This window comes from Chlamydotis macqueenii, chromosome W (assembly GCF_036417535.1).
Source record: "Chlamydotis macqueenii isolate bChlMac1 chromosome W, bChlMac1.mat, whole genome shotgun sequence".
Classification (NCBI taxonomy): Eukaryota; Metazoa; Chordata; class Aves; order Otidiformes; family Otididae; genus Chlamydotis; species Chlamydotis macqueenii.
Window position 1 is genome coordinate 2,948,998 of NC_141592.1, and position 22,714 is coordinate 2,971,711.

At 50.9% G+C, this 22,714-nt stretch overlaps 1 protein-coding gene across 1 annotated transcript in view; it reads right to left on the reverse strand.

The window, feature by feature from the left end:
• The window catches only part of LOC147596530 (hsp90 co-chaperone Cdc37-like 1), a 40,718-nt gene extending 29,009 nt beyond the window's left edge, over positions 1 to 11,709 (reverse strand). The window contains exons 1-2 of the mRNA XM_086769452.1: positions 11,602 to 11,709; positions 11,232 to 11,312 (exon numbers count right to left, since the gene is read on the reverse strand). Coding sequence (XP_086625578.1) covers positions 11,232 to 11,312; positions 11,602 to 11,709 — 189 coding nt within the window. The remainder of the gene's footprint in view (positions 1 to 11,231; positions 11,313 to 11,601) is intronic.
• Between the last annotated feature and the right edge of the window lie 11,005 nt (positions 11,710 to 22,714).

The window sequence follows — 22,714 nt, forward strand, 5'->3', positions numbered from 1 at the left end:
TTATGAGAAGAGGCTTGTTTCAACGCTTTATCTGTTAAAGTCTGCACACATTTTAAGACACAGAATACAGATCAAAATACATATATAAAAGGAATGAATAAGCATCCTACAGCTATTAGTAACAAGCTTATATCAAGTCACCAAAAGGATTTCTGAATATATCAAAACCATCACTTTGTTGCAGTTTTTGTACTCCTTTTTGCAAGTTTTGAATACTTTGTGAATAGATTCCGAATGATCAGACAGATTCATGCAGCAAAGCCCATCAAAATCCTGACAATCATGATTTTGTGCTAATAATAAAAAAAATATCTATTGCTGATCTATTCTGTTACTAACCCAACTATGCGAAAGACACCGCTGAGCAAGAGGCTGTTTATCAGCCGGGTCAGAGCAGAGAAGGGAGACAGGCGCAGCACCTTCAGGGCGTCCCCTGTTGTAAATAAAGTGTGCTCTGGGTCCATCCTCTCCCCTTCGCTCCGAGCCACGTCTGTTTATCCCTCAGCAGATTCAGTGAAAGAGTACTGACCAGGTGTTGCTGCATGTGTGGCCAGCACATGCAACAAGGCCTGTCAAAATATGTGCTCTGCAGGCTAACAGCGGTTCTGTTTTGTAAAGTAGCACAGTGTATAGAATCTACATCAGTTAACAGCGTTGATAGTGCCGATGCAGTTGTATGCGTTTGCTTAGCAAGCCAACAGCCCAATTTATTTAGCGTAGCTAACGCCTGGGCACTTGCCACACCAGGTATAAAGACTGAAGCAGCAATAATTTTACTTAGTTTCCAAATCTCTGTATTGTCTTGGCAATCAGATTCAATGCTATGTATGCTTCGTTTAGGTCTTTTATGCTGTCTGGATTTTGATATGTGCTCGCGTGATTACGTCAAGCTGTGTCGTTGCAATGTATAGATCTTAAAGCATTTACAATCATTACCCCTCTAGAAACATTAGTTCTTGAATAGTTAAAAAAAAATAGACAGAAGTCCATCTTTACTGATCCCAAAAAGTTCCATCTTTTGTAGTTTTAGCACTCAGCACTTGTGGTTGCTCCTGTTTTACACAGAGTTGCCGTCCTACCGGTATCTGGCAGGTCAACCAAACGTGTTCTGAAATACCCGCAGACGATACAGACAGGGATCCACTTGTTTACTGCTCCTGTAAAGACATGAGCGTATCCCTTCCCCCATGTTATAAGAGGGAACAGTCCTTCCACTTATACAAAGCTCGACTCAGACAGGAGTATCTGTTAACCATGTCAGGGGCGGGGGGGGTGGGGGCGCCTGGCGGCGGCTGTGGCCCCGGGCATATAGGAGGAAAGAAAACTAAAACCCGAGGTTTAAGACAAGAATAGGGAGGGATCCTTAAAGCCACCGCTACAGGCAAAACAGACCATCACTAAAACCAAAGCAGGATAACGAAAAAAGGAACAAGACAACCTCCCCCCACCCCTCCCTCTTCCCAGGCTTAACACCATCTCCACCTCCCTCCCCTGCCCCCAGAGTGGGACAGGGATGGGGGGCGGGAAGAGGGAGTTAATCACGCACCGCTTTATTGATATCAACGGTTTAACTGCTGCACCTACAGCAGCAGCCATGACTGTAGCCTTTTCTTGTTCTAACATTCGCTCGGCAGCTTCCAGCAGTTGCCCTGGACTAGATCCTTTTGGCAGCACACTAAGGGCTCTCTTAGTTTTTTCATTAGCATTATTAAAGGCAAGCATATCCAAGAACTTTGCTTTCATGTCATCATCCAGATCAGGGTGAGCCATAATTGCAGTGTGCAACCGATCAATAAATTTCCCATATGGTTCTGTGAGACCTTGCCTTACTGACGTAAAGGCAGGTCCGGACTTTCCATCGTGCACCCTAGCAAGCGCTCTATAAGCCAAATCTTGGCCCAGTTGTAATACTTCAGTAGCAAATTGCGCTTGCCAATCAGAGCGTGTGTAGGGTCCCGCTCCCATCAGCATTTGAGTTTGCACCCCGAATAATGGCTCACCCTGTTGTCGAGGCGATGCAGCTGCCCTATCACAAGCAGCCTGCCAGTACTGAAAGAACTGCAGCTGCTGCGACGGTAGCAAAAGCATCGGGACAATCATTCTAATATCATAAGGAGTTAAAAACTGTGACAAAAAAAATATGCTGCAACACAGATTGAGTGTATGATGATTTTAGCCCATACTGAGTAACTGCACTTTTAGCTTCCTTCAATGTTTTCCAGTCTAATGCTTCCCACACACTTCTCCCAGTATTATTGGTCACAACTGGAAATGCCATGGGAAAAGGCTCTCCTTCTATCAAAGCACCTCGAATCACCTCTTTCCACCGCGCTGTTGGATTCAAATCCCCGGCCCCTCCCGCCAGCGTCCCTTGGAAAGGTGCAAAAGACTGATCTCACCCGATGTTCCATTTGGAACGAATAGGTTGGACGCTGGCAGGTCTCGATGTGGCACAGGCGAAGGAGTTGACAAGTTTCCCAGCGACGCTTCTAGGCGAACCTCTAGGGCTTCCAGCCTTTTTAGTGTCTCTTGCAGCTGTGCGTCCTTCAAGCCGGATGAATGTTCATCCCCCTCTTCCTCACGCCGTGATGGCAGGGAAGAAGGTGGTAATGGGGGATAAACCGGAGCTGTTGGCGCCAGTGAAAAGGCTCGTGACTCTGAGCCTGCACTGGCGCAGCGTGGCGGGGTGCCTGGCGGTGGTACATCTGATGGTGAAAGGCTTTCGGCAGTTTTTCCTTCTGGTGCTTGTATATCTATAGTTATAGGGGCTGTGGCTGCATTTCCTGGAGTCCTTGCTGGGACTCGAACCCTGACACCGTCAGCACAAGCCGGGGCGGCGGCAGGGCTCGTTAAACCCGAGAACAGCATGCTAGTAGCGGAGGTGGACCTGCCGGCTGGAGTTAAGGCTGCAAAAGCAGATGTGGCAACTGAATGCTTGGCTTTCATGCTTATCAATGTTTCGTTAATTAGCCTCCACACAGTGGAGAGTTTGCTCGCCTCCTTTGATCCCTTACTTATTTCATCCCACAGCTCTTTTCCTATCTTTTCCCATGTCGGGAGTTCAAAAGCATCATCAAGTGTGGGGATTAATTCCCTTTTCTTTGCCCACTGCAGCAAAGCTTCTAGGACGGCCGAGTCATAACTCAGTCCTCTCATAGAGAGCATATGTTGGAGGAGCTTAACCACTGCTGACTCCTCTTTGGTCAGTGTGGACCCCATCTCCTCCCCGGCCGCTCGCCTGGCCAAGACGAGATTCCCTCCGTACCTTTTGTACCTTTTTGCGCTATAGCGACTTCCCGAGTGCCGGGGCAGCACTCGCCTTCGACCGGCTTCCGCCCCCTCTTCTTTTCCTATTTCGGTTCCGTCGGGATGTCCAACGCCGATCTGAGGGTCCCTGTTTGGGCGCCACCTGTTGACGCGGAAGTCACGGACACTGCTGACGACCAATATGATCAAGCAAATGCCGATTTATTGTTGATACATCCCGGTTAATATAGCCCTTCTAATTCCGTATCATGGGCAAGCTCTCTACTAATTGGTTAACTATATCATGCACGCACTCCTAGCTAAAATATGATTTGTTAAGTCTCTATGTTCACGCACACGGCTCTCTCCACCTGCACCCTGCTTCACGTACAGCCCCCAGTCACGTATGCCAACTGTTTTCCTTCTTCTCAAGGTTGCTTCGTTTACTTTCTCACAGGAAGCTTCATTACTTTCTCACAGGCGGCCTCATTATTTTCTCACAGGTGGCTTCAGTACTTTCTTACAGGCAGCTTCAGTACTTTCTCACAAGCGGCTTCAGTGATGTCCTTGAGGCCTGCTGCTCACAAACATAACAATTCCATTCGGTCTGGATTGTTCACTAAGTGCCCCTGGTACTCCAGGTATCCAACAACTCGAGGCGGGGATTAGACTAGAAAAGACACTGCCTCAGGGAGCCGTGCTGGAGTCCCGTACCTCTCCCCACTGGAGGTCATCCTTGTTGCTGGATACAAGGGTGGTGATATCTCTTTCCCTTTCTCTTTTCCATTTTCCTCCTTTTCCTTCTGATAAGGGCCCTGGCTATCAACCCCTTTATGCTTTCCAAGTTCTCAAAGTTAAGTTGTTCCACAAGCTGAATGTCAAATAAAATGTTAAATCGATCGTTTGGTGTTGTTTCACCTTAATTTAATCTGAGGGAATCACGAACCTGCTACAGCCCTGGGTTGTAACAGGTGTCACCAGCTTTGCTGATTGGCTCAGCTTTGCCCTGCAGTGGGTCTGTTTTGGAGCCAGCTGGAACCAGCTCCAGCTGACATGAGGGCAATGTCTGTTCCCTTCTCACAGAGGCCACTCCTGCAGCCTCCATGTTACCAAAACCTTGCCATGTAAACCCAATATAATTACTCAATGCATGTCATAGCATCTTAGCTTAGATTATCAGTGAATGTGTGTCCTGGTTTCGGCAGGGATGGAGTTAATTTTCTTCTCAGTAGCCAGTGTGTTTTGGATTTCGTGTGTGAAGAATGTTGATAAAAACACTCTGATGATACGAGTTGTTGTTAATGAGACCAAGGACACTGTCTGGCTTTCCAAGTCTCGTTAACGTGCAGATGTGGGAAGCTGGGCGAAAGACAGACAGAATAATTGATCCAAACTGGCCAAAGAGAGTATTCCATGCCATAAACGTCATGCTCAGTATATAAGTGGGGGTTGCCCATGGGAGGGGGCATTCTTTTTTGGCATTCTTGTCAGGCATTCTTGTCGGGTATGTGTTCGGGCACCCTTGGCACCCTTTTCTTCTCTCTTGCTTGCTGGCATCGTTCCCTCTACCTTGCTGGCTTGCTCTCCCCCCTTTGCTTGCTGCTTGGTGTCGTTCCTGTGATCGCTGCTCAGGACGGGCTGCGTCGGTCATTCGGACATCGGGTGGTGAGAAATTGTACATTGTTCATTTTGTATATTTTGTAGATATTAATATCCTTATATCCTGGTAGCTTTGTAGTTTTAGTATTTGTAGTAAACTGTTTTTATCTCAACCCACGAGTTTTCCTTTCTTCCCAATTTCTCTCCCCCGTCCCACTGAGGAGGGGGAGGGTGAGTAAGAAACTGTGTGGTGATCCGGGCTAAACAACCACAGTCTTTTTGGCGCCCAACGTGGGGCTCGAAGGGGCCTCACTAGATCAGTCGGGAGATCATCAGCCTTTAATCTGAGGATGCAAGGTTCGAGCCCCTGGTCAGTCCCGAAGGGTTGAGATAAGGACAGGTTTGAACACAGTGTGTTGAGAACAGATTTGTTACAAGCACTCATTAAGTCGGTTTGGTCATCGCTGGGCACAGTGTTGTTTTATTTGTTCTCGCAGTTGTTTTGAGAGCTGTATTGGGCAGCACCCTACTTGCCGTATTTTCTGTTTGTCGGTGTTTGTGCACGCTTTATCAATGATGTGTGTTGGATCAAAGGTATCGTTCTGCTGTGCTATGCGGCACTGAGTTGTTTAGTGAGATTGCTGGTAACAGGACATTTTCATATCTGTACTCAATGGCGGCGGGCAGTGTGCAGAGCGAGGAGGCAGAGGCAGCTCCACCCGGGTATTTCGGGAGCCATCTTGTGGGTGTTGTTTGAAACTATACCTGTTGTTTTGTTCCGGGAAGCCAGGCCAAGGGGGGAACATCTGTTTACAGCTTTCCCCACCTCACCAAGCTGATTTCAACAGCTTTTGAGAATTTTGAATACCCTTTGGATACCCCTACCACCGTGTTCATGTTGACAGGTCTCTTGCAGCTATCTCAGATCTTGATATTGATTAAGTTTAAACAAGTTTTTAAAAGTATTATGGCTCCTCCAACCCCCGCAACAGACACTGTGGCTACTCAAACTCCTGCTACAAATGCTGCAGCTACTTCAGCCGCTACGGCAGGCACTGCAGCTACCCCAGTCCCTGCTATGGGCACTGCGATTGCTTCGGCCCCCATGCCAGACACTGTGACTACTCAAACCTCGGCAAGCAGTACCAAAGAGAAACCGAAAAACCAACCTACACCAGTATCAGTTGCCCCTGTACAGAAGAAATACACCAAAAAATCAGTTCGCATAGTGAAAGATGATGATGAACCAGGGCCATCACAAGAACAGGGAGAGGCAGAAGCAGAGGCAGTCACCCGGTCCCTATCCCTGAGTGAGCTGTGAGATATGCGAAAAGATTTCAGCCGTCATCAAGGTGAGCAACTTGTCACCTGGTTGCTCCGATGCTGGGACAGAGGGGCCAGTAGCCTGGAATTAGAAGGCAGGGAAGCCAGGCAGCTGGGATCCCTGTCTAGGGAAGCGGCCATTGACAGGACGATTGGAAGAGAGTCAGCAGCCTGCAGCCTCTGGAGGCGACTCCTATCAGGTGTGAAGGACAGGTATTTCTTTAAGGCAGATCATAGAATCATAGAATCATAGAATGGTTAGGGTTGGAAGGGACCTTCAAAGGTCATCTAGTCCAACCCCCCTGCAAGGAGCAGGGACATCTCCAACCACATCAGGTTGCTCAGAGCCCCGGCCAACCTGGCCTTGAACGTTTCCAGGGATGGGGCTTCCACCACCTTTCTGAGCAACCTGTTCCAGTGTTCTATAAATCGCATTGTAAAAAATTTTATCCTGATTTCCAATCTAAATCTACCCCCCTCTATTTTAAAACCATTACCCCTCGTCCTATCACAACAGGCCCTACTGAACAGCCTCTCCCCATCTTTCTTATAGGCCCCCTTGAGGTACTGGAAGACCGCTATCAGGTCTCCCTGGAGCCTCCTCCAGGCTGAACAGCCCCAACTCTCTCAGCCTGTCCTCATAAGAGAGGTGCTCCAGCCCTTTTATCATCTTCGTGGCCCTCCTCTGGACCTTCTCCAACTGGTCCATGTCCGCCTTCTGTTGGGGGCTCCAGAACTGGACACAGTACTCCAGGTGGGGTCTCACCAGGGCAGAGTAGAGGGGCAGAATCACCTCCCTCGACCTGCTGGCCACGCTCCTCTTGATGCAGCCCAGGATGCGGTTGGCCTTCTGGGCCGCAAGGGCGCATTGCCGGCTCATGTTGAGCTTCTCGTCCACCAGCACTCCCAAGTCCTTCTCCTCAGGGCTGCTCTCAATCCATTCTCCGCCCAGCCTGTGTTTGTGCCTGGGATTGCCATGACCCAGGTGCAGGACCTTGCACTTTGCCTGGTTGAACTTCATGAGGTTTGCATGGGCCCCACCTCTCCAGCCTGTCAAGGTCCCACTGGATGGCATCCCTCCCTTCCAGCGTGTCGACGGCACCACACAGCTTGGTGTTGTTGGCGAACTTGCTGAGGGTGCACTCTATCCCACTGTCCATGTCGCCGACAAAGATGTTGAACAGGGCCGGGCCCAACATGGACCCCTGAGGGACGCCACTGGTGACCGGTCTCCACATGGACATTGAGCTGTTAACCACCACTCTCTGAGTGCGGCCATCCAGCCAACTCCTTATCCACTGAGTGGTCCATCCATCAAACCCATGTCTCTCTAGTTTAGAGAGAAGGATGTCGTGTGGGACAGTGTCAAATGCCTTGCACACGTCCAGGTAGATGATGTCTGTTGCTCGTCCCTTGTCCACCGATGCCGTCACCCCGTCATAGAAGGCCACCAAATTGGTCAGGCACGATCTGCCCTTGGTGAAGCCATGTTGGCTGTCACCAACCACCTCCTTGCTCTCCATGTGCCTTAGCATGGTTTCCAGGAGAATCTGCTCCATGACCTTGCCAGGCACAGAGGTGAGGCTGACTTGATATTGTATGACAATACAAGATATTGTATGCCACCCAAGCAAGTGGACCACCATGGAGAGAGGTATCCAGTTTCTGAGGGAATTAGCTGTTCGGGAGCTGATTTATCATAACCTGGATGACCCACGGACATCTGTAGATCCAGATGAAATTGAATGTACCCGACCCATGTGGCGGAAATTTGTACAGAGTGCACCATCATCGTATGCCAACTCACTGGCAGCAATGAGTTGGAAAGATGATGAGATGCCACCAGTACCTGCAGTGGCTAACCAGCTCCGACAATATGAAGAAAACCTCTCTTCTCCGATGCGGGCCTTTGTCTCAGCTGTGGAAAGACTGAGAAATCTGAAAGCCAGTTTGAAAAACTGTTAGAAAAACTATCTGAGGTGTGTCAGAAACTCGAAGATTCTTGCTCCCCACCTGCACGGACCAATATCTCAGCTATTAGAAGAAGACCTCATCCTCCTCCTGCTCAAGGGAGACGGTACACCCGACGAGATGACCTATGGTTTACCTTGTGTGACCAAGGAGAGGACATGAGGAAGTGGGATGGAAAGCCTGCCTCGGCCCTAGAGGCACGGGTACGTGAGTTGCGAGGTAAAACAATCACAAAGGGACGTTCTTCCAGGCAATTTGCTGCTCCAGTCTCCAGTGGGCAGTTCCCCAGACAGCGTAGAAGGGCTGATCTCACCTCTGATTCTATGGAAGGAACTTCTGATTCATACTCACAGAAAGTGAATAGAAAATATTATAAACAGGACTAGAGGGGCCCTGCCTCCAGCCAGGCGGAGGAGAGGGACAACAGAGTTTATTGGACTGTATGGATTCAATGGCCTGGCACATCAGACCCATGGGAGTATAAGGCTCTAGTAGACACTGGTGCACAGTGTACCCTAATGCCATCAAGCTGTAAAGGGGCACAACCCATTCGTATTTCTGGAGTGACAGGAGGATCCCAAGAGCTGACTGTATTGGAGGCTGAAGTGAGTTTGACTGGGAATGAGTGGCAAAAGCACCCCATAGTGACTGGCCCAGATGCTCCATGCATTCCTGGTATAGATTACCTCAGGAGCGGGTAGCTTCTGTAGAAAACTGCTAGAAGTCGCTCCCCTTTGTTTAGTGGACTCGGCCAGGCCTAGGGCGGACCCGCTGCTGGCCAAGGCCGAGCCAATTGGTAGCAGAATGTCCCGTGATAACGCCTCTGCGATAAGGTATTTAAGTAGGGGAAAACAGGAAAAAAAGGGAAGATGTGAAGCAGCTGAGCGGGGGGCAGAGAGGGGGAGGCGCGAGCCTTGTGGGCCTTGCAGGCCTCACCCTCTGGCCTCCCGCCGGGCAGCCGACTGGGCCCAACTCGGCCCAGCCTGGCTGCAAGAAGTGGAGAGGAGATGAGAAGTGAACAAGATGTAAAAAGGATCCTGAGAGGCGTCTGCCAGCCTGTTGTGAGGAACGGCTGCAGACGCCAAGGTCAGTGAAGAAGGAGGGGGAGGAGTAACGCGGCTCCTGGCCAAGATTCCTCTGCAACTCGTGGTGAAGACCATGGTGGAGCAGGTTGTCCCCCTGCAGCCCATGGAGGTCCACAGAGGGGTAGAGATCCACCTGCAGCCCATGGAGGACCCCACGCCGGAGCAGGTGAAGGCCTGAAGGAGGCTGTGGCCTGTGGAGGGCCCGCTGGGACAGCTGTTCTGGAGGGACTGCACCCCGTGGAAGAGATGACCCACGCCGGAACGGTTTCACGAAGGACTGTGGCCCGTGGGAGGGACCCCACGATGGAGCAGAGGAGGAATGCGAGGAGTTCTTCCCCTGATGATGACACAGCGGCGTAAAACAACGCGTGATGAACTGACCGCGACCCCCATTCCCTTTTCCCCCCCCGTGCCGCTCGGGAGGGGAGGTAGTATAGATAATGTTAAGCCCGGGAAGAGGGAGGGGTGGGGGGAGGTTATCTTGTTCCCTGTCTCATTCTCCTGCTAGTTTTAGAAATAAATGAATAGTTTTCCCCAAGTCGAGTCTGTTTTGCCCGTAACGGTAACTTTAAGGATTTCTCCCCGACCTTATCTCAAACCTTGAGCCGTTTTTCCTATATCATCTCCTCCTATTCTCTCAGAGGGTGGGGGGAGCGAGAGAGAGACTGCGTAGTCTGGTCCCGATTGGGGCTGAACTACAACAATCACCCAGTCTCTATGGGCCTGTCGAAATTCTTGCAAGGTGCGAGAAACATACAACTGACATAGAGTTGGGGAGTTTTTCATCCCTTGTGGTAACACCATCCACTGCAGTCGTCTCGTAAGTGCCGCGTTGTTGATTGTTGGAATCGTCATGGTAAATCGCTTACTGTCATCAGGGTGCAATGGTATGGAGAAAAAGCAGTCTTTAATGTCTATGACCGCTACCGGCCAGCTGTCCGGTAACATGGACGGCCAAGGCATACCTGGCTGCAGTGGTCCCATGTCTTACAGTACTGCATTCACTGCTCGCAAATCATGCAAAAATCGCCAAGTTCCAGACTTCTTTTTTATCAGAAACACTGGACAATTCCAGGGGCTTATTGAGTGTATCAAATGTCCTGCTGCTACTTCCCTATCTACTAGCAAATTTAATTGATTCCATTTTTCTTCAGTTAACAGCCACTGATCCACCCATACCGGGTTGTCGGTTAACCATGTCATTCTGATGTAGGGTTTTTCTGGATCAGTGGCCTCCACTAAAAAGGCTTTTCTATGCTGAGCTGAACTTTAAGAGATTGCAAAACGTCCCGACCTAAAAGGGAAACAGATAGATTATTCAATACGTACGGTCGTATAGTTGTCTCACCTTTTTCTCCTTTTATTGAGAGACGTGCTGGGTGTTGGCTCCGTAATGCTCTCTGACTGCCGCCAACGCCTTTCAATGGGGTGGCCACTGGGGCTAAAGGAAGCTCCTTTGGCCAATCTGTCAGAGAAATTACCGTAACGTCTGCTCCAGTGTCTAACATGGCTTCAAAGCAGTTTGGTGGCTGTTGGTCTGCTTCCGTGGAAGGGTACCTGTGTGGACGTAGCTCGCACACGACTACCGGGCGTGTTGAAAGATCAAGTAATAAACCGACAAAAGTTGACCCTTTGGGCAAATATACGGGCATCTCGGACACCGGAGCAACACACACTGTGTTTTCCCCGGTTTGTGTCTTCATTTCTGGCACCACCTCCACCCCCAACTGTTGTGCCCCTGCCCCTACTATGATTCCAGGTGGTATTTTTTCATCAATGCGTACATAAGTAGGGGCTGTAATCCACAAACCTTCTGCACAAGTTAGTTGTACTCCTGAGTGGGACCCGACGACAGGGCCCATCCCTCGCTGTTTAGGAAGGTTAGTGGGGGCATTTCTTTGCCTGGCGTATCCCTCCGCCCCCGTAAGAGACCGCGCCTCCCGTTTCCCTGCCCCCCTGCCAGGCGTGGCTGCAGACACTGTTTGGCAAGATGTCCGCCCCGCCCACCTCGAAAACATCTCCTTTTTTGGCCATTTGTGGGTTCTGTCTCCTGATTGGTCCCTGAGGGACACTGTCGCTTAAAGTGTCCTACACCCCCACAACCAAAACAGGTGGGGCCCACGGGCGGTGATCGCATAGCGGATACTGCTGCGATGAGCGGTTTTGCTTGCTGCAGCGCTTCTGCCTCCATGACTCGTTTAATCATCTGCGCCACACCTGCATTCCCGGGCAATTGAAGCAAAACTTGTTGAGTTACCTCATTTGCATTCTGTTTAGCTAGTTCTTTCGCCAGTAGAGGTTTCACATCCTCTGGCAAATCAGAATTCTCAATCGCTTTTTGCAGCCTTTCCAAGAAAGAGGTATACGACTCCCCTACGCCCTGCTTCACCTGAGTGTACGACCACTTCTTGCCCTCATACTTACCCATTTTTGCAAACGCCACTCGTGCCGCCCGTACAGCGGCGTTGATGTCTCTGCCTCGCATGTTAGCCTGTGCAGCCGGATCAGTGAAGTTACCTGAACCCATAATCCTCTCCACAGTAATCCCGTGCAAGGGGTGATTCGGATCTAAAGCTTCTAAAACCACCTTGTCTGCTTCCTCCTTTGACGTGGCCTCCCACAGCACCACTTGGGGGGCTGTAAAAACCGCTCTAGCCAGCTGCCTGCAATCAAAGGGAAGCGGATTCGCTGCCCAGATGACATCTAAAATCGCTCGAGTCGCCACCCCATTAACACCTTCCTCCTTCACCGCCTTCTGCCACTCCCTGAATAACTTGTAATCCAACGGGCTCCACTGCCGACCCCGCTGCCCCTGTGTCACTGGGCACACCATTATATCCCCGTCTCCGTCTGGTGGCCCTAGAGATGCCCCTTCCAATACGCAATTTCTAGCAATCAGTGTCCAATCTGTAAATCCACGAGTCATCCCCTTTTCAGCTGCTGCCTCCGCCTTCCGCGCCGACCCCTCTACTTGATTTAATGTTTTTTCTACGTCCGACGCCAACCGCGTGAACCTTCGGATTAAAGCGTCCACTGCTCCCGCTTCAGTGGCCCCCTCCCTTCCTTTTTCAGTCCATGAATCGCTAGGGAGAGATGGTAAATTGGTCTCATCCTTCTGCAAATTTTCTAACCGTGGAGCTGATGGGGCAGAAGGAGAGACAGAGGGCATTTCTGTATCCTCGTATTTGGGGGGTTGTTTTTTCAATTCTGGCTCTTCCGGCAAGGAAGGCATGAGACACGGGGGAGTGCATCCAAATTCTACCATCCCTTTGCTATCCTTAAAGGCTGCCGGCCGAACCGGGCAGACCACGGGAGCGCCACCCCCCTTCCCCTCTGCGCCGTCTCGAGCCCCTTCGTCCCCCTCCCCCTCTGCCTCCGGGGGCCGCTGTTCTCCCTTAATTGCAGCTAAAGTCGTAAGCCACAGTTCACGCGCCTCTCGAGCCTTAGCCAGCAGTCTTTTCACCGAACCTAACGTCTGCAGCCGCGTCGCCACACCCTTCGTTCCGACCCCCCCTTCTTCCAGTAACTCTTTCCCCGCCGCCTGTAACCGCGCCACGTCCATCACCTCTCCCGGCTTGTTAATCAAGCCCCTTTTCTGCATCCATAGGATGAACTCCGTCAACGGTGCCCTGTGCACCGGACAATGCACATCTTTACCCAACGCCTTTAATACCTTCACTGTATCAGAGATGGATGCCATCCTAACAGCAGGCAGGCACGACCGCCGCGCGGCCCCAGCTCAAAACCGTCCGGACCTGTCACACGTCGGGGTCACCACTTGCCGGCTCTCTTGCCAGCTAACCTACCCCGCACGCACCGGAGCCCCGCCCCGGGGAAACCAGGGCATCACACGGACACCGCCAAGCCAAGCCTTCAATTTAATGCTGCGCAACACAGGGTTAAATACCCGGACACCCGCTGCGCACGCGAACACACCCGCCCCCTGCGCCCATGGATCTATCCGTGCCCGCCACGCACCTGCCCCTGCGCCCATGGACTTATCCGTGCCCACCACGCACCTGCCCCTGCGCCCATGGACTTATCCGTGCCCACCACGTACGTGGATGCACCCGCCCCCTGCGCCCATGGATCTATCCGTGCCCGCCACGCACCTGCCCCTGCGCCCATGGACTTATCCGTGCCCACCACGTACGTGGACGCACCTGCCCCTGCGCCCATGGACTTATCCGTGCCCACCACGTACGTGGACACACCTGCCCCTGCGCCCATGGACTTATCCGTGCCCACCACGTACGTGGACGCACCTGCCCCTGCGCCCATGGACTTATCCGTGCCCACCACGTACGTGGACGCACCTGCCCCTGCGCCCATGGACTTATCCGTGCCCACCACGTACGTGGACGCACCTGCCCCTGAGCCCATGGACTTATCCGTGCCCACCACGTACATGGACGCACCTGCCCCTGCGCCCATGGACTTATCCGTGCCCACCACGTACGTGGACGCACCTGCCCCTGCGCCCATGGACTTATCCGTGCCCGCCACGTACGTGGACGCACCCGCCCCCTGCACTCCTGGACTTATCCGTGCCCACCACGTACGTGGACGCACCTGCCCCCTGCGCCCATGGACTTATCCGTGCCCACCACGTACGTGGACGCACCTGCCCCTGCGCCCATGGACTTATCCGTGCCCACCACGTACATGGACGCACCTGCCCCCTGCGCCCATGGACTTATCCGTGCCCACCACGTACGTGGACACACCTGCCCCCTGCGCCCATGGACTTATCCGTGCCCACCACGTACGTGGACGCACCTGCCCCCTGCGCCCATGGACTTATCCGTGCCCACCACGTACGTGGACGCACCTGCCCCTGCACCCATGGACCTATCCGTGCCCACCACGTACGTGGACGCACCTGCCCCCTGCGCCCATGGACTTATCCGTGCCCACCACGTACATGGACGCACCTGCCCCCTGCGCCCATGGACTTATCCGTGCCCACCACGTACATGGACGCACCTGCCCCTGCGCCCATGGACTTATCCGTGCCCACCACGTACATGGACGCACCTGCTCCCTGCACTCATGGACTTATCCGTGCCCACCACGTACGTGGACACACCTGCCCCTGCGCCCATGGATCTATCCGTGCCCGCCACGCACCTGCCCCTGCGCCCATGGACTTATCCGTGCCCACCACGTACGTGGACGCACCTGCTCCCTGCGCCCATGGACTTATCCGTGCCCACCACGCACCTGCCCCTGCGCCCATGGATCTATCCGTGCCCGCCACGCACCTACCCCTACACTCCGTGCCTACCACGTACATGGACACACCTGCCCCCTGCACTCATGGATTCATCCGCGTCCAGTGCGTGAGTCGCCACGGACTGCCCCTCCAGCGTACGTGCATCCCTGCTAACGTTACCCCACATAAATGAGGTTACACCACCAATGAGTGCTGCCGTGCCGGACATGTTAGAACTTCAGTAGGAACTGGAGTCAAAAGCAGCCAAGTGCTACACCACCATCGATATTGCCAATGCGTTCTTCTCCATCCCTTTGGCAGCAGAATGCAGGCCACAGTTTGCTTTCACTTGGAGGGGGGTCCAGTACACCTGGAATCGACTGCCCCAGGGGTGGAAACACAGCCCCACCATTTGCCATGGGCTGATCCAGACTGTACTAGAAAAGGGTGGAGCTCCAGAACATCTGCAATACATTGATGACATCATTGTATGGGGCAACACAGCAGCAGAAGTTTTTGAGAAAGGGGAGAAAATAATCCAAATCCTTCTGAAAGCTGGTTTTGCAATAAAACAAAGCAAAGTCAAGGGGCCTGCACAAGAGATCCAGTTTTTAGGAGTAAAATGGCAAGATGGACGTCGTCACATTCCAATGGATGTGGTCAACAAAATAACAGCAATGGCTCCACCAACTAACAAAAAGGAAACACAAGCCTTCTTAGGTGTTGTGGGTTTCTGGAGAATGCACATTCCAAATTACAGTGTGGTTGTAAGCCCTCTCTATGAAGTGACTCGAAAGAGGAACGATTTTAAATGGGGCCCTGAACAATGACAAGCCTTTGAACAAATTAAACAGGAGATTGTTCATGCAGTAGCCCTTGGGCCAGTCCTGACAGGGCAAGATGTGAAAAACATCCTCTACACCTCAGCCGGGGAGAATGGCCCTACCTGGAGTCTTTGGCAGAGAACACCAGGGGAGATTCGAGGTCGACCCCTAGGCTTTTGGAGCCGGGGATATAGAGGATCTGAGGCCTGCTATACTCCAACTAAAAAAGAGATACTGGCAGCATATGAAGGAGTTGGAGCTGCTTCAGAAGTGATTGGTACTGAAGCACAGCTCCTCCTGGCACCCCAACTGCCAGTGCTGGGCTGGATGTTCAAAGGGAAGGTCCCCTCTACACATCATGCAACTGATGCCATGTGTGTGAGGTAACGTTAGAAGGGATGCACGTACGCTGGAGGGGCGGTCCGTGGCGACTCACGCACTGGACGCGGATGAATCCATCAGTGCAGGGGTCAGGTGCATCATGTACGTGGTGGGCACGGATAAGTCCATGAGTGTAGGGGTAGGTGCGTGGTGGGCATGGTTGGGTCTATGGGTGCAGGGGGGGCGGGTGCGTTCGCGTGCGCAGCGGGTGTACGGGTATTTAACCCTGTGTTGCGCAGCATTAAATTGAAGGCTTGGCTTGACGGTATCCGTGTGATGCCCTGCTTTCCCCGGGGCGGGGCTCCGGTGCGTGCGGGGTAGGTTAGCTGGCAAGAGAAGCCTGCAACGTGGAGTAAATGGGTCACACTGATCACACAGCGAGCCCAAATAGGAAACCCCAATCGCCCAGGGATCTTAGAAGTAATCACAGATTGGCCAGAAGGCAAAGATTTTGGAATGCTGCCAGAGGAAGAGGTGACGCGTGCTGAAGAAGCCCCACCATACAACAACCTCCCAGAAAATGAGAGGCGAGATGCCCTGTTCACTGATGGGTCCTGTCGTATTGTGGGAAAACATCGGAAGTGGAAAGCTGCTGTGTGGAGTCCTACATGAGAGGTTGCAGAAGCCACTGAAGGCCAAGGAGAATCAAGTAATTTTGCAGAGGTGAAGGCCATCCAGCTGGCTTTAGACATTGCTGAAAGGGAAAAATGGCCTGTGCTCTATCTCTACACCGACTCACGGATGGTGGCAAATGCTCTGTGGGGGTGGTTAAAGCAATGGAAGCAGAGCAACTGGCAGCGCAGAGGCAAACCCATCTGGGCTGCCGCACTGTGGCAAGATATTGCTGCCCGGTTAGAGAAGCTGGTTGTAAAAGTACGTCACGTAGATGCCCACGTACCCAAGAGTCGAGCCACTGAAGAACATCAAAACAACCAGCAAGTGGATCAGGCTGCTAAGATTAAAGTTTCCCAAGTGGACCTAGACTGGCAACACAGGGGTGAACTATTTTTAGCTCGGAGGGGCCATGATACATCAGGCCACTAAGGAAGAGATGCAACATACAAATGGGCTCGTGACTGAGGGGTGGACTTGACCATGGACACTACTGCACAGGTTATCCATGCATGTGAAACATGCGCTGCAATCAAGCAAGCCAAGCGGTTAAAGCCTCTGTGGTACGGAGGACGATGGCTGAAGTATAAGTATGGAGAGGCCTGGCAGATTGATTGCATCACACTCCCACAAACTCGCCAAGGCAAATGCTATGTGCTTATGATGGTAGAAGCAACCACTGGGTGGCTAGAGACATATTCTGTACCCCATGCCACTGCCCAAAATACCATCCTGGGCCTTGAGAAGCAAGTTCTCTGGCGACATGGCACTCCAGAAAGAGCTGAGTCAGACAAGGGGACTCATTTCCGAAACAACCTCATAGACACCTGGGCCAAAGAGCACGGCATCGAGTGGGTATATCACATCCGCTATCATGCACCAGCCTCTGGAAAGATTGAACGGGACAATGGACTGCTGAAAACTACACTGACTGCAATGGGTGGTGGGACCTTCAAAAACTGGGACAAACATTTAGTTAAAGCCCCCTGGTCAGTCAACACTTGGGGATCCACCAAGTGAGCTGGCCCTGCCCAGTCAGAACTGTTACATACTGTAGATGGGGATAAAGTCCCAGTGGTGCATGTGAGGAATATGTTGGGGAAAACAGTCTGGGTTATTCCTCCTCTGGGCAAAGGCAAACCCATCCCTGGGATTGCTTTCGCTCAAGGACCTGGGTGTACTTGTTGGGTGATGCGGGAGGATGGGGAAGTCCGATGTGTACCTCAAGGAGATTTGATTCTAGGTGAAAATAGCCAAGAATTTGAACTGTATATAATCATGTCTGTAGTTCTTTTATGTTCTATCAGAGGTAGTGCAGCAAGAATCATCCTCATCAGTGAAGAACAGGCTTCGATGAAACCGAGCAACGCGCAGCAGTGATGGAACCAGAACTGGCGACCAACAACTCCCTCGAGATCAACATCTTCAAACTCGCAGACCATGGATGTGATACACCAGCTGCACCAGAGGTACCAGCTACGAGTTCCAGATGCAGTATGTAACAACTTCACACTACATACCATCTCTCCTGCCCTGAGAGACTGCTATCACAGATGGGGCCCAAAGTCATGGACTAAATCAACTCAACAGACTTTGGAGGGATAGCTCATAGACTGAGATAGTGATGTCTGTGTGTATATCTATAAGCATGACGTAAATGGTATGGAATAAGGGGTGGATGCTGTCCTGGTTTCAGCAGGGATGGAGTTCATTTTCTTCTCAGTAGCCGGTGTGTTTTGGATTTCGTGTGTGAAGAATGTTGATAAAAACACTCTGGTGATATGAGTTGTTGTTAATGAGACCAAGGACACTGTCTGGCTTTCCAAGTCTCGTTAACGTGCAGATGAGGGAAGCTGGGCGAAAGACAGACAGAATAATTGATCCAAACTGGCCAAAGAGAGTATTCCATGCCATAAACGTCATGCTCAGTATATAAGTGGGGGTTGCCCATGGGAGGGGGCATTCTTTGCGGGCACCCTTGGCATCCTTTTCTTCTCTCTTGCTTGCTGGCATCGTTCCCTCTACCTTGCTGGCTTGCACCCCCCCTTTTTTGTTTGCTGCTCGGTGTCGTTCCTCTGATCGCTGCTCAGGACGGGCTGCGTCAGTCATTCGGACATCGGGTGGTGAGAAATTGTACATTGTTCATTTTGTATATTTTGTATATATTAATATCCTTATATCCTGGTCATTTTTAGTATTTTTAGTAAACTGTTTTTATCTCAACCCACAAGTTTTCGCTTCTTCCCAATTTCTCTCCCCCGTCCCGCTGGGTAGGGGGAGGGTGAGTAAGAAACTGTGTGGTGATCCGGGCTAAACCACCACAATGTGGAATTTAAGCTATGAATTAGTTGAGGCACAACATAAGCATCCCTTTCCTTCTATCAAATATATTGAGAGGGTCAGTAACAGCTAGGAGATAGAAGTGATTTCTTAAACCACAGTATTTATATTGCCTACAGATGTACACTAGAAACTCAGCAATATAAGAATTTTTTTCTTTCTCTAAATCATCTACAAGCTACAAAGAGGACACAGGCTCTCTTCACAAGGAGCCACATGGACAAGACAAGGGGCAATGGGTACAAGTTACACTGGGAGAGGTTCCATCATGATAGAAGAAAGAAATGTTTTACAGTGAGAAAAATCAAACACTGGTACAACCTCCCCAGGGATGCAGTAAAAGCCCTGAAGAGGAGATTTAGAAGAATAAAGGACTAATCAGAATAATAATAAAATTATTAAGTAATAAAACAAGTAGCTTTATAATAAAACAGTAATTTCTATATAGCCTAGCAGGAACCCTGCAGAACAATTTAATTCTTGTGTGAAAATATAAACTACTAACCTTGGGAGAAAGAACAGCAGAGTCATAAACTTAACATAACGAGATACTTTCAGGATGCTCTAGCAGGTGCTGAGATGAGTCAGATGGGAACATCCTGAAGGGAGCACAGACACACGAGCTGAAACCAAGATAAGGGGGCTTGAGAAGTTTAGAAGCAACTGCTAGGGTGGAATAACCAAGGACATTGGGAACCAACAAAGACAAGTCAGTAAGAAACTGCCTTGGCAGCAAGAACAAAGGAAAATAAAAGTCTGAGTTCATGCAGTGGACACAGTGATGAAGAGGAGGGAACCACCACCGGATGAAGTAAACGACCACCAGAGGGACTGTGACTCCTGAGAACAGACACGAGATGGATGCAGAGACTGGGGCATAACCTGTCTCACTTGGGTGGAAACGTATTATAATGATTTCTCAAAAAACTAATGAATATGTAACCAGCGACTAGGTTGGAGGTGCACATAAAATGTGGAGGGGACATACCCAGGACAGCTGACCCCAACTGACCAAAGGGATATTCCATACCATATTACATTATGCTCAGCAATAAAAATATCCTTTCTGATTTTCTCCTCCGTGCCACTTGAGGGGGAGTGAGTGAGCAGCTATGTGGTACTTAGTTGCCAGCTGGGGTTAAATAAATACTGATTAAAGATATCGAGTTTTAAAACATAATGAATTTCTTCTCTGTCAAGGCTCTTTTGCTTTGGATTATTACTCAAAGTTACAGTTGCTGAACTTGTTTGACAGCACTGAGCTACCTGTAAAAGCCATAGAATTACAGAATTATAGAATCATAGAATGGTTTGGGTTGGAAGGGACTTTTAAAGATCATCTAGTCCAACCCCTCCTGCCATGGGCAGGGACATCTTTCATGAGATCAGGTTGCTCAAAGCCCATTCTAATCTGACCTTGAATACTTCCAGGGATGGGGCACCCACAACTTCTCTGTGTAACCTGTTCCAGTGCCTCACCACCCCAACAGTAAATAATTTCTTCCTCATGTCTAATCTAAACTTCCTCTCTTTCAGTTTAAAGTCATTATCCCTTGTCCTGTCACTACATGCCCTTGTCAAAAGTCCTTCTCCAGGCTGAACAGCCCCAACTCTCTCAGCCTGTCCTCATAGGAGAGTTGTTCCAGCCCTCTGACCATTTTCATGGCCCTCCTCTGGACCTGCTTTAACAGATCCGTGTCTTTCTTGTGCTGGGGACCTCAGAGCTGGATGCAGAACTCCAGGTGGGGTCTCACGAGAGCAGAGTAGAGGGGCAGAATCACCTCCCTCGACCTGCTGGCCACGCTTCTTTTCATGCAGCCCAGGATGCAATTGGCTTTCTGGGCTGCAAGTGCACATTACCAGTCCATGTCCAATTTTTTTTCCACAACTATCCCCTAGTCTTTCTCTGTAGAGCTGCTCTCAATTCATTCATCCCCAGTCTGTACTGATACTGAGGATTGCCCCGACCCATGTGCAGGACCTTGCACTTGGCCTGGTTGAACTTCATGAGGTTTGCACGGGCCCACCTCTCCAGCCTGTCAAGGTCCCTCTGGATGGCATCTCTTCTCTCTAGCAAATCAACTGCACCACACAGCTTGGTGTTATCTGCAAACTTGCTGAGGGTGCACTCGATCCCACTGTTTGTGTCACTGATGAAAATATTAAATAGTATTGGTCCCAGTACGGACCCTTGAGGGACACCACTTTCTACTGTTTTCCACTTGGATATTGAGTCATTGACTGTAACTCTTTGGAAGTGGCCATCCAGACAGTTCCTTATCCATCTAACAGCCCACCTGTGAAACTCATATCTATCCAATGGGCTGCAGGGGGACAGCCTGCTTCACCATGGTCTTCACCACGGGCTGCAGGGGAATCTCTGCCAGGAGCAACATTGCTCCTCCCCCTCCTTCTTCGCTGATCTTGGCGTCTGCAGCCGTTCCTCTCACAAGAAATTCTTCACAATCAGACTCAGGCAGATGCCTCTCATGTTCTCTCACATGTCCTCTCTTCTCTCAGTCCAGCCGGGCCGAGTTGGGCCCAGACGGTCGCCCGGTGGGAGGCCAGAGGGTGAGGCCTCAAGGCCCACAAGGCTCGCGCCTCCCTCTCTCTGTCCACGCTTCTGTCTTATTTTTCCATTCTTTAATATGTAATCACATAAATATGTAATCACTGTCGCCAGTTGGCTCAGTCCCAGTCAGCAGCTTTGACTACATAAAGAGAAAAGGCTCTTACAGCTCCAGCTTTCAAGTGATGAGAAAGAATCACAGTGAAGAGGAGATTTAGAAGAATAAAGGACTCATCAGAATAATAAAATTATTAAATAATAAAACAAGTAGCTTTATAATAACCTGTCATGGGTGGAAACATATTATAATGATTTCTCAGAAAACTAATGAATATGTAACCAAGTCCGCGGGAATTCTATGAATATGGATGTCTATGATGCATAAATACTGTACCTGTTCCTTAACACGTTGCACACGTTTGGAGGAGCGATCCCCCGTGTGCCTGGCGCTGTAATAAAGAATACCTGCTTAATAGTTACATGGACTACTAAGTTTCTTTTATTTCAGCTTTTTCGGGTTCATTTGGCGACCCCGATGGGACAACCAATGGGACCACCTCTGCCCGGCTGCACGACCTGCTGAGAAGAAGACTCCCTAGGGTACCCCCGGAGATTTCTCCTGGAGGGACTCTTCGCCTCACCCGGACCGCTGCGGGGGCAGACAAGGGCCATCTAACTAACAAGGTATTCTTTTACTTCTGGTATTCTGGGATAATGGGATTGGTCTTCAGGGTAAAAGAAGACCCATAAGCCGTAGGAGACATCCTGCGCTGGGCTGTGTGTACCAGGTAGCTGGCTCCTGTGTATACATCTGGTGTCTGTTATATACAGTTCTCGTACGTTGGGTACTAGCATGATTTAGGCTGCGTACTTCTGCAATGACTGTCGTGGTTTTGTTTAGTAGGGGGGGGGGCCTAAGGTGGTAGCTTCTGTAGGAAACTGCTAGAAGTCGCTCCCCTTTGTTCAGGGGACTTGGCCAGGCCTAGGGCGGACCCACTGCTGGCCAAGGCCAAGCCGATTGGTAGCAGAATGTCTCGTGATAACGCCTCTGCGATAACGTATTTAAGAATGGGAAAACAGAAAAAAAAAAAAGAGAGAGAAGAGAAGATGTGAAGAAGCTGAGCGGGGGCAGAGGCGCAGAGGGGGAGGCGCAGGCCTCATGGACCTTGCAGGCCTCACCCTCTGGCCTCTCGCCAGGCAGCCGACTGGGCCCGACTCGGTCCAGCCTGGCTGCAAGAAGTGGAGAGGAGATGAGAAGTGAATAAGATGTAAAAAAGATCCTGAGAGACATCTACCAGCCTGTTGTGAGGAACGGCTGCAGATGCCAAGGTCAGTTCAGAAGGAGGGGCAGGAGTAATGCTGCTCCTGGCCAAGATTCCCCTGCAGCCTGTGGTGAAGACCATGGTGGAGCAGGTTGTCCCCCTGCAGCCCGTGGAGGTCCACGGAGGAGCAGAGATCCACCTGGAGTCCGTGAAGGACCCCATACCGGGGGAGGTGGATGCCTGAAGGCAGCTGTGGCCCATGGAGGGCCCGCTGGGACAGCTGTTCT